Source organism: Vanellus vanellus (genome assembly GCF_965231255.1).
Source record: "Vanellus vanellus genome assembly, chromosome: Z".
NCBI classification, from domain to species: Eukaryota; Metazoa; Chordata; class Aves; order Charadriiformes; family Charadriidae; genus Vanellus; species Vanellus vanellus.
Genome location: NC_138908.1, coordinates 69,671,261 through 69,686,131, shown reverse-complemented (window position 1 = coordinate 69,686,131; position 14,871 = coordinate 69,671,261). Strand labels below are relative to the sequence as shown.

Here is a 14,871-nt window from a genome sequence, read left to right as displayed (position 1 = left end):
AAGCCAGCATCTAGAAATGGGGGAAAATCACATCTAGGAGCAAAAAGCATATTTTAAGAAGAAAAAGACTCAATACCGGAGCAACTTAGCATAGAGGTGGTGAGTTCTCAGCTGGAAATGGTTCTAGGCGTAGCAGTGAACTGTCTACTTACTGTAGAGATAACTGAGGAGGATTGGCCAGTTTCAGTGGCTTTTATTGAGGTACAGGAGATCATAATAGATATCATATCAGATGATCCCTCCCTATCCTCCGTTCATGAATCTCACTGCAATGATTATTTGATGCACATTGCAATATACTGGAAGTGCCTCCACTGAACCCAAGGCAGAGAGCTCCTGCCCTCTTTGCGTGCTGTGTGTTTGTGTAGATTTTTGCAGCGTGCAGTGGAGACGTACTATGTCATCATTGGTCTCAGGTTATGTTTGCATAGTATTTATAGACCTATATAAATACAAAACATAGTATAGAGACATACTGCACGGTGCTACGCATGCGTTACGCACTCTATAGATACATAGGCATTATATATATAAGCTGTAGTGCACAATTATATAAAGTAAATAGAGTTTGCACTGTGTTTATGTAACCTCACTGTATTTTATATTCTTGCCAGCTGAACATCTCCCCTTAAGGACAGGTCATTGTTTGCTTTGCAGAACACATTTTTGACCGCTGACCTCACATAGCTGTAAGGTCTTTCTGGTCACTCGTTAATGAGTTCCCAGAAGAACTTTGCTCATTCTGGCTGAAGCAAAAGCTGAAATGGTCTCTCTTTTACCATGCTGCACTTCTGTGATATGCTAGTACTGAAACCATATTGGGGGACTCAAAACGTGTTATTTTTCTGTTTTTCCAAGCCTGGCTGGTGTTGTCTGAAGGGATTGCAAGAGTCAACACAAGTGATGTTACCAGCTGCTGTAGCCAATGCTCTGTAGACTGGAGCAGAGTACTTAAGATGAAACAGTTTTATTCCTCATTTCTCAGAAGTTTGACTGTTTCAATTCACACTGCTGCATGTACAATAATGAGACTGGAAGGGCAACAATGCACTGACGATGCCTCCTCACAGAGCTGCCCATCTTCTTCATCTCCCCATCCCTGAGCACCCTCAGCAGAGCACCAAGTGGCCTCCAAGTAAGGGTTCTGCTGTAACTCAGCCCAGCCCTTCCATGGCTCTTACACACTGTGGCCTGGTCCTGTTGTACTTCAAAGGCTGGAAGATATTTTGGGGGCCTTTGTAATCTGCAGACCCAGCAGCCAGGCCAGGGAGCAGCACTCTTGGCTCTAAGCATGTGCCCAAGGGCCAGGATTTGATATGCCCCTAAAACATCAGTACGGGCATGGGCAGCCCTGCTGCTCTTAGCACTAGGTGTAAATAATCCCTGTGTGAGAAGGAGCAACTCTCTGCCAGCCCGTGTGTGCTGCTCTTGGTGGTGCTATTGCAGTGCTGCAGGTCCATGGGCTGTTTTTCCTACTTCCTATTCCACCATCTTCCTCTGAGGGCAACTGAAAGGCTTCTGTGCCTCTTGGCAGAGTCCTGAAATCCCAGGATGCTAAATGATAAATTAATTTGTTCTCCAGTTCTGTTAAGACAGTGGAAGTTGTTGTCCGTATGCAAGCTCAGGTCTCAGGGTGATCCCCATTGCTCAGATGTGCAATGGCATCTCCCTGCTCTGGAGAATTAAGACTACAGCAGTACATAAGTAAACATAAGGAAAAGGTCCTCACTCAGGACAATTTTTACTCTCGCAGCTCTGCCGGTGGGGAATGTTAAATGCAAACGTGGCCAGGCAGAGGAGGCTCGGCAGGGCTGCCAGGGGTGCAGAGGCAGCAGTGCTCTACTGTACCATCCACCAGTTTTCACTGTGTTCGTACACTGTAGGCAGCAAATTCTTATCCACACTTTCATATTTGCATTTGGGTTAATCCCAGGGTGGTTGCTGAGCTCTCCTTTCAGGGCTGGTGGCCCATATTGGCAATATCCCCTTCTGATAGAAGGAGATAAGGAAAAGGAAACAGAAGGTCAAAACGAGTCCTCATGAGACAGTTGCCAGCACCTTGCAAGGCAGGGATTTGGGATGCTCCGTATACTGAGGCAGGTTTCAGCACTCTGCCGTGTGGATGTGCATCCACGCTGTATGAGCGCTTTGGTCTTCCAGATGCCGGGCACAGCAAGGCATGACCGAGAGATGGCAATCCAGGCCAAAAAAAACCTGTCCAAAACCACTGACCCTGTGGAAAGACTTCGCTTGCAGTGTTTAGCAAGGGGATCTGCAGGCATCAAAGGACTTGGCAGGTAAGTCTACAAAGTCCAATCCATTATTCAGCCTCATAGTTTTAGCTGCAGGAAGCTCACAAGCTAAGCAGGGACCAAAACTTGAGTTTCCTGGTTCCAACGCAAATGCCACAGCCCACAGAGCCTGGGCCTGGGGCTCCTGTGTTTTGGGAGACAGGAATGTCCTGCTTGCCTGTTGAAGGACCAAGGACTGTAAATCCCTCAGAGGAAGGTGCTTCCTAGAGACCCAGAAGAACCCCTACCAGGGAGAGAGGGAAAATACGAAACACATCTCTCTCTTTGGTATTTTCTATAATGAAGTATCTCAATAATGGGGATTTTGTGCTTCCTTTCCTTTGGGGTGTGATTCCCTTTTGTGTAATGGTCTATTAGCTGTCTAGTTTATGGGAGGCATCTAGATTCCTTCTGCAGTCACCCTGAGAGTGTTGGTCACCTCACCCCTAGGAAAGGGGAGCTGGACCATAGCCTGAAACGAACCACAGAGGGATCCCAGCTGACCAGCTGGAACTTCATATGTACCCAATTTTTAGACTGCTCGATGTATAATGAATAGGAAGACTCCTTCAGTTAAGGCAGTTAGGGCACCTCATTTAACTTCAGCTGAGTAATATTCAGGCACCCAATCTAAGCAAGTCATCTCTGCTGTCAGTAAGTGTGTTGTTTTGTTTTGTTTTGTTTTCTTCCCCCTCACCCCCCACCCCCCACCCCCCTTTTTCTTTTTTCTGAGAAGACTGTACAAGGGAGAAATGTTATCTCAGTAAGTCGTCCCTGTGCTCTGGCACTGTGCTAAACCACTGCAGCATTCCCAAAGTTTTCCTACGCATTCTCCTCAAATTGCACTTTTTCCACAGAGTTTTTAGGATTATGGATGATGACAACAGCCGGACACTTGATTTCAAGGAGTTTGTAAAAGGATTAAATGATTATGCTGTGATGATAGACAAGGAAGAAGCACAAGAGATTTTCCGGATCTTTGATAAAGATGGCAGTGGAACAATTGATTTTGATGAATTTCTTGTTACACTGAGAGTAAGTCTGGGAATTTATGTTATTACTGCATTAAATGGAGAAAAAGCCTTGATTTGTCATTAGCTGAACATGAAACACAGCACTGTTGTTCTCAGAAATTAGAAAAAAAAGTCAGTAACTCTTGAGAAGTTAAAATATTCTATTTTCATCTAAACATGCTAAAGGGGACAATCACCCTAAACCTATTGCCTCAGTGGATGAGAAAGCTCAGAAGCCAACATGTCTCTGCAATTTATTGGCAAGGCATAAGGCTCGGCGTAAATAGAATAGAATAGAATAGAATAGAATAGAATAGAATAGAATAGAATAGAATAGAATAGAATAGAATAGAATAGAATAGAATAGTTGCAAATAAATGGTTGTGGGGTTTTGTGTTTGTTTTTGTTTTTTTTTTTTTTATGAATTGCTGCCTTTATTTAGATACCCAAATTCCTATATTGCAGTCCAGGTACCTATGTGGTTCAGCCCATTGATCTTACTTTATCTGTTATTTTGTGATGCATCTCCTTATAACGTGAACTAATCCAGTGGCAGCTTTCTCTAATGAGCCACAGTGTGACCAATTTTGGTTGGAGACTCTTTGCTCTCCTGAAGTCTAAACAATTAAGAAAGAAAACACTTAGTGCTTAGAGTAATTAGTAATTTCTTGTTAGAAATATTTAAAATTAGTAGAATAGAAAAAGTGTTCTAGGTAGCATTTTCTCTCTTATTGTCCGTTTACTATTGTATTTATACCCAATAGTCTCGATCACACTGCTTTTTTGGTGATCTATTGCCCTTACTAGGTCTTGGACAGTGTAGACTGTCAGCAGTTTGTTGTCCCAAGTGCCTTGAAATAGGTTTACTATTAGCAATAGCAGTTACTTAAATTTAGAACTGGGCAAGTAGTTGGCAGAAATAAAATTATTCTGTTAATATTTCTCTACAGCCTCCCATGTCAAATGCAAGAAAAGAGATTATCATGCAGGCATTTCGGAAGTTAGATAAGACTGGAGATGGTGTCATAACAATTGAAGACTTACGGGGAGTGTATAATGCAAAGCATCATCCCAAATACCAAAATGGAGACTGGACAGAAGATCAAGTTTTTAGGGCCTTCCTGGATAATTTTGATTCACCCTATGACAAAGATGGGAAGGTAAGTGAAACACCTAATGTCAAGCCGTGAAGTCACCATGTGAGTGAGCATTTGACTTAAATTATTAAATGTGAGAGTGATTGCAGTACCAAACATGCATTTGTGTCACATTTATGGAAGACAGTAAAATGGATGCATAACCTCTGCGTAGGACTGTTGGTCCAGCTTGTGTACACATTTGGAGGCAAAGGGGCTCTGCAGGAGGTGCAAGGGTAGATGTGAGATGGCATTTAGAGGCTTGTAGCCTTAATGCTGTACTTTCATAGGTTACTCTATCGTCAGACTAACCAATGTGATTTCTGATTTTCAAGAGCCACATAAATTGGAGGATTTTTCATTCTTTAGGAGAATAAATACCAGAATCCAGTTCAAAAGCAGGTTCCCTAATATGTGAAATATTTTACAGTTAGCGCTCTCCAGCATGTGTAATTACAGAGACACTTGGCTTGGAAATCACTTCACGATAGAGATAGATTTATCCACAGAGAGATGGAGGAAGGGAGAGGTTAGGGGGAGCCTCCACCAGCCACGTGCCCTGAGGAACCACTAGCTGGGGCAGGGCTCAGAGCCTTTCCTGTCTTCCACCTTGACTCTCCAGTGCAGGTGGAAACCCTCTGCGATGGACTTCTTATGCATCCACTTTGTAACCATCTCTGAGTCAGGCATGCTTTGTTTCCCCTTGCTATGTGTCTGTGGACTTCTTTGGTCTGAAGTTACACGTCTGACCAACTCGGAGCAATTGTGGATCTCCGCTGTTCACATGATGGTAGTTTCAGTCCAAGCTGTTAATCATAGAATCATAGAATTGTCTAGGTTGGAAGAGACCCTTGGGATCATCGAGTCCAACTATCTACCCTACTCTGCAAAGTTCTCCCCTACACCATATTCCCCAACACCACATCTAAATGTCTCTTAAACACATCCAGGGATGGTGACTCAACCACCTCCCTGGGCAGTCTATTCCAATGCCCAGTCACTCTTTCTGTGAAAAATTCTTTCCTACTGTTCAGTCTAAATCTACCCTGTTGGAGCTTGAAGCCATTCCCTCTTGTTCTGTCATTAATTACCTGTGAGAAGAGACCAGCACCAACCTCTCCACAGTGTCCTTTCAAATAGTTGTAGAGAGTGATGAGGTCTCCCCTCAGCCTCCTCCTCCTCAAATTAAACAGTCCCAGCTCCTTCAACTGCTCTTCATATGATTTGTCTGCTAGGCCCTTCACCAGCTTCGTTGCCCTCCTCTGCACTCGCTCCAGCACCTCGATATCTCTCTTGTATTGAGGTGCCCAGAACTGGACACAATACTCGAGGTGTGGCCTCACCAGTGCTGAGTACAGGGGCACAGTCACCTCCCTACTTCTGCTGGCCACGCTATTTCTAATACAGGCCAGGATGCCGTTGGCTTTCTTGGCCACCTGGGCACACTGCCGGCTCATATTCAGCCGCTTGTCAATTAGAACCCCCAGGTCTCTTTCTGCCAGGCAGCTTTCCAGCCACACCTCCCCAAGCCTGTAGCGCTGCAGGGGGTTATTGTGGCCCAAGTGCAGGACCTGGCACTTGCCCTTGTTGAAACTCATACCATTGATGTTGGCCCAATGATCCAATCTATCTAAGTCTAATAACAACAATCTAATAACAACAAAATAGATATGGTTTCATCAGTGCTTTGTGGAATGTCTTTAACACTTTGCACTTGAGATTGCGCCTGGGTTTTCACAGCTGTACTACACTCGTGACTCTTACCTGCCTAATGGCTGGCTACTGCACCCAAATCCTCCACTTGCTTTGTTTCCAACAGGCAGGCTCTGTTTGTAGACAGACAATGGTTGTTATTTCCCTTGGGCATGACTGCGCTTGGCAGAGCTGAATTTTCATCCCTTTTTCTGTTGTGCCATCCTCAGACGTACCAGCTGTGTGAGTTGTCCCCTTCCTTGTCTGCAGCAGTGGTGATGTCTAGCAAAATGTTGCTGCTTTTTGTGCTGAGGTCATACACAAACAAATAAAATGAGTCCCCCAAACAGTCCTTTACACGCTCAGTGCCTTGCACCTCATAAACACTGCAGTATTTGAGCTTATAGAAAAGTCATTCTGAGCACCCACCTCTTGTTCAGCAATCCCAGCCTTAGCCCACCCAATTTCAGCTTCTTCTGAGTACTGACTGTGAGGCATCACAAGAGACATGTACTGCTTGTATCTGCTAATCTGATTATTTTTTTTAATGGTCATTCAAAAACCAATTCAGCCTCAAAATGCCCATGAAAGATATTGAAAACACTTAGGTATTTGAAAGAATGTTTGCTTCTTTAAGTAAGACCTGTTTAGAGCAATGATATTTTCTCTCTTGTGAATGGATCTAAAACTCCTAGCTGTCTCTGGGTTGCACCAGAAACCCCATCCACTTTTACTAATAATAATGCAAAGAAACAGATTATAGCATCCCTGGAAAAAAATGCATTAAAATGTTTGTCTTCTTGAGCAGCACTGATTTTAACTTTGGTTCCTGGTAAGGTTAGTTTAACTCTGCACGTTTCGTTTCTGTCCAAGTGTTCCTGGAGGACAAGAGCTCTTATTTCTAGAAAAGAAGTGATCCTGAGCAATTTTTCAGTGTCTTCATTCTTCATATTGGATTCCTTTTCACTAGCAACAAAGTGAAATAGCAGGTGTTAAGTTTCATTTAGAGTTCTCAATCTGTGGTTCTGACTTACTGTAGCATTAAAAAAATAAAGGTTCATTTCACTATTTTAAATCCTTCTGTCTCAGGTCACAACAGAAGAATTCATGAACTACTATGCAGGAGTCAGCGCTTCAATAGACACAGATGTCTATTTTATCATCATGATGAAGAACGCTTGGAAACTCTGATCATATGATTAAAGGATCAAGACTACTTCCACTTTTTGTAGGTTCCGATGATTAAGTGTATGCACAACAACATGCTCGTTTTCCATAATAACAGCTTCCCGTAACTGTGCCAATTACAGTCAATCTGCACAAATAATTCCCATATGCTTCAGTAGGCTCAGCCTCAGGGGATCAGAACATAATCAGATAGCATATCTGGCATCCAGCCACTCAGCAGGTCTGTCCTTTTTCTCCCCGCATCCCTGACATATCTTTTGTTTCCTGAGACGACCTGCTCCTTTCTTTTCAGACTTCTGCAGTGTGTCCCTGTGGCTCCTGAACACATTCCTCTCCTCCAGCCTTAGATACAGCTCTGTTCGACAGAGGGTGCAAGAGGAGGAAACTGAGATATTCTGGAAGGGTGGTGGTCTGGAGCAGGCTGTTATAAACATGAGGAAGTCTGTCCCAGGAGGATCACGTAGCCCTCTCACCTGCACTGCAGCATCTTGGCCTCTTGGGTCTCACTTGTGGGATGGAACAACTGCTCAGATCTCTGCTGGGAACACGTGAGTTCCCAATGCTGGGAGACCAGAGGGAGAAACAATTCAAGAAGGGAAGACACAGACCAGAATAAATGCAAAATGCTCTTTAAAGTGCTGGTTTTTCTCTTGCTTACAACTCAGCATACAGGCATCTCTCCTGTGCGTGCCTTGTTTCAAACCTCTGCCTGATTGCTTATAGTTTTTTCCTCTCCTTTGACTTCTTCTTTTTGTACTGTGAGATCATCTCACTAATATTTTTCTTTAAAGGGCATACATGCGTTACAGTATTTTCTTCTCACTGTTCCTGGAACATTTATTGGTCTGGTAGCTGTTGTCTGTACACAGCTACACCGAAAGTTGCTTACTGATGTTTTTTATTTACACTGGTTTATGACCAAGCTACGACTTCAGGCGACTTTCTGGGAACTCAAGAACGTGTAACTTTCTTGTCTTGTCATTTTCTGTTTCTGATGCTGAAAAAAGGATGGGAAACTGCCCTCCTGGTCACACCACTGAGGCTGTCTCAGTTCTAAGGTCTTCTGTCCTTTGCCCATACAGACAGTGGGGAAATGGTGCACAAAGGAAACTAAAAAAAAAAAAAAGAAAAAAGAAAAAAGAAAAAAGAATGGTGTGTGTGGTGTGTGCTGTCTAATTAATCCCACCTTGGTTCCTTTTCTTTTTATTGTCTTCTTTCTGCTTCTCTGGCATTATCGTGCTGCTCTCCCAGACTGGGATGGTGCTGCTGTAGCAGAGCAAATGGCTTTGTACTGCAGCGTTTGCTCCATTTCAGGCTGGCAGCCAGCTAAAGCAGTATAGACTTATAGACTGGACTTTCAAAAGGGCTTGACTGACGAAGTCTCAGCTCTTACTTAGCCTGGGCTGCTAACAGTTCAAACACTGAAGTCCTGAGTACTTGCTGCTCTGGTCTTGTGCAAACTCTGCTTTTGTTTTGGCCAGCCATGGTCTCAGTACAAGCAATATCTGCTTGCAATTCTTTAGTAAAGGCTGTGCAAACTGAATTATTTTCTTTGTTCTGTAAGCCTCCAGAAATTTACACGCTGGCTGATACTGGAAACTGGTGGAAAGAGTCTCTTTATTATTGCCAGCGATCATAAGAGGAACCTTTACTTGCTGCGATGCTACTGAAGTGCCAACATATCTTATATGAAAAACAAACTTACTATCAAATAGAGGCTGTACGTCTCCTGGCAGCTTGAGTGCAATCCATTTCTTTCTCATTTATTAATTGGCTCCACAACAGGGTCTCATGTCATCTGTCTTCTGTGTTTCAAATAAAAAGAAACTTATGTGAATGAACTGTGGGAATCACAAAGTGAAAAAACGATTTCCTTCTGACGCGCTATCTCATGGCTTCAGACCCCACAGTGATCTGTTGTGCTGACATTTAATCAAGTGCAGTGGAAGTTTTAATCTGAATAACTGCAGCTAGTTTGTCTTCTCAGTGCCAACCTTTTCCGATTTTACTTAGTCCCAAATGCAATATGCCTTTTCAGAAGGGAGGAGTGGTACTGGAAGCAACTATGCTTTTTTTTAAAAAACGAGCAGAAGCTTTGACACCGTCCTCTGGGAGGCTGCGACAGCTGGGGAAAGCTGTGCTCCAGGGTGAGCTTGACTAGCAGGGTCGTGTGTGGGGACCTGAAGGACTTGAGCCAGGAGAGCTCAAACCCTCTCTTCCTGGTGGGAGGGCTCAGTGCCCACCCTGCGGGGGGGAGAGCCGCAGCCGATGCACCCCCGGCACCCTCTGAGTGGCTCCCGGCTCCTCGGGTCTGCCTGCGTGCGGACCTCATCGCTGGCTGGATACGTTTCTCAGCATCAGGAGAACGTTTTTCATGATGTAGTCATTTCAAAATTTGCACAGCACACGTTTCCGAGGGTTGGTTTCAGACTCCTTCGAAGTTGGCGGCGAAGTTTCCTTTCATTTCTGTGGGAACAGAGCTGCTCCTGGAGCAATCTGAGTAAAAGCCGGTAACTGCAGAAAAGGTATAGTGCTTTCAGGAAAAAGAAATGGTCTGGGAAAGAATAACATGTGATTTTTCACTTGTAATCAGATGCTGTAGAACACAGATTGGAATATGTGTGGTAAGAAGTGATATTTGATTAATATGCGTGCAAATTCGTGGAACAAACACAGGCATTGCATCGACTGCTAGGCAGGAAAATCTCTACTGGGAGACATGCAGCCATAACAACACAGGGGGCACACCCACCTGAAGCTCAGTGGAAGCACTTCGCAGATGTTAAAGGGATGTGGACCAGACACGAAGGAATATCGGGGCTAACAGTGGGTGCCCAGGGCTGCCCTTTGGCACTTCCCCATCCCCGTCTGCTGGGGCTGCTGCACTGCAATCTGGGAGACCCAAAAATGAAGCTCAAGTTCCCGTGTTCAGCTGCAGGCTGCTGTGTGCTGGTTACAGACCCAGCAGATGCTGGAGATAGATGGTGATGCAGGCTGTCCTGCCAGCCTGTGGTTGCGCAGCACACACGGCAGATACTGGGAGATAGGTGGCAATGCACGCGATCATATCTGGCGCTAGCATCAAGATTGTCAGATCTTGGTTGGTGCTTCGTGTTCGAAGCACTATTTCTTCTTTCTGGTTGTGCAACAGACACTAAACAGGATGGCACAAACCATAGGAACATCTGAGTCTGCAGGGCTGCGGGCCAACACCAGAGGCGAAGGCTTCACCTGCACCTTGAGCTCCAGCCTGCCCTGTAGCGCAGCGCCTTGTTGGGGCTGAGCTCTGCCCTCCCCGCCAAGCAGCACCGCAGCTTGCTCCAAAATTGCCGGTGGAGCCCTGTGGTCCGTCACAGAGGGAAAAGGCTCCCTTATACCTCCCCCGAATTTCTGGCCCCACTCCCTACCTCTATCTGAGCCACCAGAGCATCTCTGTGTTACCCCCCCCCTCCCTTCCCCCCTAAAACCAGAGCACAAGGCATGGGGGCAGAAAGGCAGGGGACAGTCTCCCCCTCTGGTGTCTTCTCCAGTGAAAGGTGGCACTCCTGCAGCATCCTTTACTGCATTTCGGTTTTGCCCCTTGTGTGTTTTTTATGGCTTTGTGTTTTTGTCCCGGAGGGGAAATTTTTGGCTCGATATGGTCCAGAATTATTGTCTGGCTTACACTTTTCTCCTGCAGCGTAAATTTCTGGTTCATGCAACTGAGTTTTGATGTAAGCCCCAGGCACTGGCATATATTCTTGAAATTAGACCAGAAGGTGTACTCAGTGATCTGATTCATTCTGTTGGTCTCCTGGCATAAAGCTGTCTTGGCAAAGGCAGATGGAAGCAGCTGAGGTTTTTGCAGATGAAACCACCTGCGTACATCGCTGTATAAAAGCTGACTTGCCTTTGTGTAACAGCTTTCACACAGTACTGCCTCCAACCTCTGCAGCCGCGTGGGCAGAGCAGAGCGTTGCCATCCCAGAGCTGGGCTCGTGGCCCCCGCTGTCACCGGCTGGCAGAAGGAGCAAGCCCGGTGATTTTGGTTGTTTTTGCCTCCCGGCTCCTGTCCTCCACACCAGGAGCAGCAGCAGCAGCAGCAGCATGCTCAGCTTCCCCTGGTAAAACAGATAACGCCGAGAGCAACCTGCCGCCGTTGGCAGCTGCCCACTTTCTGTGACTTTCACTATGATCATAGCCAGTCCTGTTTCTGCAGAAATCCTTTCTCATAGCCAGCTCAGGAGGAAGAAGGGGTGGACAGAAAGCAGGTTTCCCAGTGGCCTCTACAAGAGGCTCTGACTTTGTGGGATAGATTTATTCCTTTAGGCATTTTCACCAATGCATTTCCACTTTGTTTCTCATTTTTTATTGCTTGACTAACCTTTGGAGCTTTTTACATTCATTTGGTGATGGTGCTAATGTTGGAATAGTCTAATTTCATTGTGACATCTAAGTTACGCAGTCAATATTTACCAACAACTGGAATAATTTTTCCGATAGTCATTTTTCCCGGACATAGCAACAGCTCTGTTCCCAAAGCAAGAAGCTCAGTCCATTGACCTCAGTGTCATTGGACCAAAAGCAGTGTGAGAGCTTCCTGCAGCAACACATCCTAATGTCAGATTATGGCAGTCTGACCTAAAAATCAGATTTCTCTGGAAGCTTCAAAGAATTATTTGCAAAATGTGAGAATGGGTTATGTAAACATCTTGCTTTGGGCCACAGTGTATAGCCATCACACATTATAAATGCTGTTTTTCTCATTCTTAGGTTACAAAAGATGAATTTTTGAACTACTACTCTGGAGTTAGCGCTTCTGTGGACAGTGATGCCTACTTCATTTTAATGATGAAGAAATCCTGGAAACTCTGACTTTTGCTTTCATTTGCCCCAGCTTCTTTGTGACCAGAGACTATAAAGAAGTGAAACAGTAGTTTGCTGCGGGTTTGATCCCCCCCCCCCCCCCCCCCCCGGTTCCCGTCTGAGCAACGTTTTCAGAGCTGCGCGATTTTATGACACAAGTTAGTGGCCCAGTGCCGGACTCTGACGTGTGGCTTCATGTTTCAACAGGTGGCGCCTAAAAGCCAAGGAATAGCCAGCCGTACCGCAATGAAGGGCTGCCGAGTGAGCAGAGGCACGGGGTAGTCGGTATAAATTAGCAGCTGCGTTTCTTGGCATCATCAGTCATTTTCTTGTGTGTCTGTACATTAGATTTGTTTTGCCAATGTCCTGTTACACACAGAAGTACTAATTTGGGAAGCTTCGTGGTCACAGTAATAAGGAACAGTTTGACCCTAAAATAATGCTTCACAGAGACAGTAAGTCTCCTTTATGTTACATTTTGGCTGGTTTTGAAGGACAGCTTCAGCAGCCCACAACCAAAGAGATAACTAGCAGGAGCCAAAAGCATATTGACTAAAAACCTGCTGCTGTTCCCCACAGGGCTTCAGCACTGCAGTGTTGCTCTATAAATACAGACCTTCAAGTCAATAAACACTTTTGCTGAGAAGCCCAGAAGGCGCTGAACTCCTGCCCTGTGGAAAGACCTTGCCAGCATCCTCAGGTCCCTTGCTGCCAGAAGGGATGGCTTTGTGGTCAGCTTGTGCCTGCCTAAAACTTCCCCGAATTCTGCCATGTGTCCCTGCGGCAGCAGTGGCCGGGCCAAGCCTTCACTGTTTATTTCATCCCTCAGACTTTGCTGCACGTCACATGTATTTAACCATCCTTTTGCCCTGGCAGAAACAGTTTCCCTGTCGCCCTGCGCGTAGCTGTTCTTCCACCACCCCACTGACACACACAGCGTTTCTGTGTGTTTTATCAGCCTTTCTAATGAACGTGCCGAAGAGGACGAGATTTGGTAAACAAACTAATAAATTCAGCAGGGGACAAGTATTGCCTTGGGAGGTAATTAACATTTTTCGGCATCATTAAAGTTTGGCTGTGACTCAGTCTTACAACTGACAAAAGACTTATTTTATTTCATGGATTAGCATTTGTGTGCCACTAGGAGATATTTGCATAGTGCAAATGAGCTGCGCATAGATGAGGGGAGAAATGAAGACAGGAGAGCAGCTGTGTTGTACCATGAGCGCAGAAGAGACGTCGGAGCCTGACAGCTACGTGCAGAGAGAGGAGCAGGCAGGTACAGGCACAGTGTGATAAAGCAGTTCCATAGAAACCAGGGTCACCAAGATCTTTTCATTTGTGCAGCTGAGTATGAGCACAGGAGGCAGAAAGTGTGGAGGAGAAAGGTTATGCTGAAGTAAAGAAGGTGCATGGAGTATGTGAAAAATGACTTCTATCCCTGCGTGGATGTTGTGTCAGATGGGAATTTGTGAACAGCTATGGGGGAAACTCTGTCTTGTAGAACAAGGAAACTACTCAGTCCTGACCCACTGAAGTGTTGTCAAGACATAGCCATGGCTGAATCTTCGTATACATACTACACATCTAAAAGTTGGCCATGGACCAGAAGTGCTTGTGGTGCGTCTCGCTTTGGTGCATATTTGGATTTCTTTTTTTTCCAAAAGGACACAGAAAGTTTTTATAACTGTACACACCCATCAAATTTATGTAGGTGGCTATAAAACTGCATATGATGTTCAGGGATGCTGATACTAAGACTGCGCAAATATTGGTACTCAGCACCTGTAAAATAGCCATGGACCAATTTTCCCAAAAGATTTAGCCCCCACAGTTCAGGCCAGATTGTCAAAGCTGAAGGAGACTGCTAGCCTCTGCATGCTTCAGGGCGGCCTAATCCCCAAACTGTTACCTCAGAGGAGCTTAGCGCTTCTGAAAGTTCAGCCTGATGCGACTTGACTTAACACCGCCGTAATGACCCAATTGTTGGCATTGGTGTGGTAGCAGTTGGATGTGGTTCAATGAGCAGGTTTCATGGCCATGTCTGGGATCCAGGGTGCCTTAGAAACCTTAATGCTAACCATTAACCCAACTTGATTTGGCTGTGTTCACTGCTGCTGTCCTGGAAAGACACTATTCTGGATGGTCTTCATCATACGCCCAGGTGCATGCCTGGAATAAAGTAACCCCTGTGTCTGGCATGAGCTAGCCTACATCCTCCACTAAGAAAAGCTACATAGGGATGAACATAATCAACAAAAGGCTGCTCTGTTTTCTATCAATCAGTTGCATATTTGTTCAGCATTCAGCGGTGTGTTAACGAAGTACTATCTCTGAGGACACAGCCTATAGGGGACTTTGCCTTCCTGTATGCATACCTACGCTATCACAAGCCTGAGGGTTTTTTCTTTGCTGCTGCTCATGGTGCAGACTCACAGCTGCACACAGGGGCTTGGGCAAAGCTTCTGGCCCACCAGAGCAAGTACGAACCATTGGCAGGAGATTGGCTTTGCCCACCTGATTCCCAGAGCTGTCACCTCTCTGTTTTCTGGGTAACAAGGGCTGGGTGGCACTCGGAGTCAGGAGGAACAAAGGCATGCCCACACCAAAACATAGGGACTGGAGTCGCAGAGAGGCATCCCTGGCTCACTGGGTGGCAGCAAGGAAGGGAGCGTGATGCTTGCTGCTATCCTACAGTGCTTTCAG

General features: G+C 45.5%; 1 protein-coding gene across 1 annotated transcript; it reads left to right on the top strand.

Moving 5' to 3' along the window:
* Window positions 1–2,160: 2,160 nt before the first annotated feature.
* On the top strand, window positions 2,161–7,349 carry CAPSL (calcyphosine like; the record flags this gene model as incomplete). The annotated part of the gene is made up of 4 exons (XM_082497535.1): window positions 2,161–2,297; window positions 3,149–3,326; window positions 4,255–4,464; window positions 7,222–7,349. 4 exons carry the CDS (start codon window positions 2,161–2,163, stop codon window positions 7,321–7,323), a joined length of 627 nt encoding a protein of 208 aa, XP_082353661.1. The 3' UTR covers window positions 7,324–7,349.
* Window positions 7,350–14,871: the final 7,522 nt, after the last annotated feature.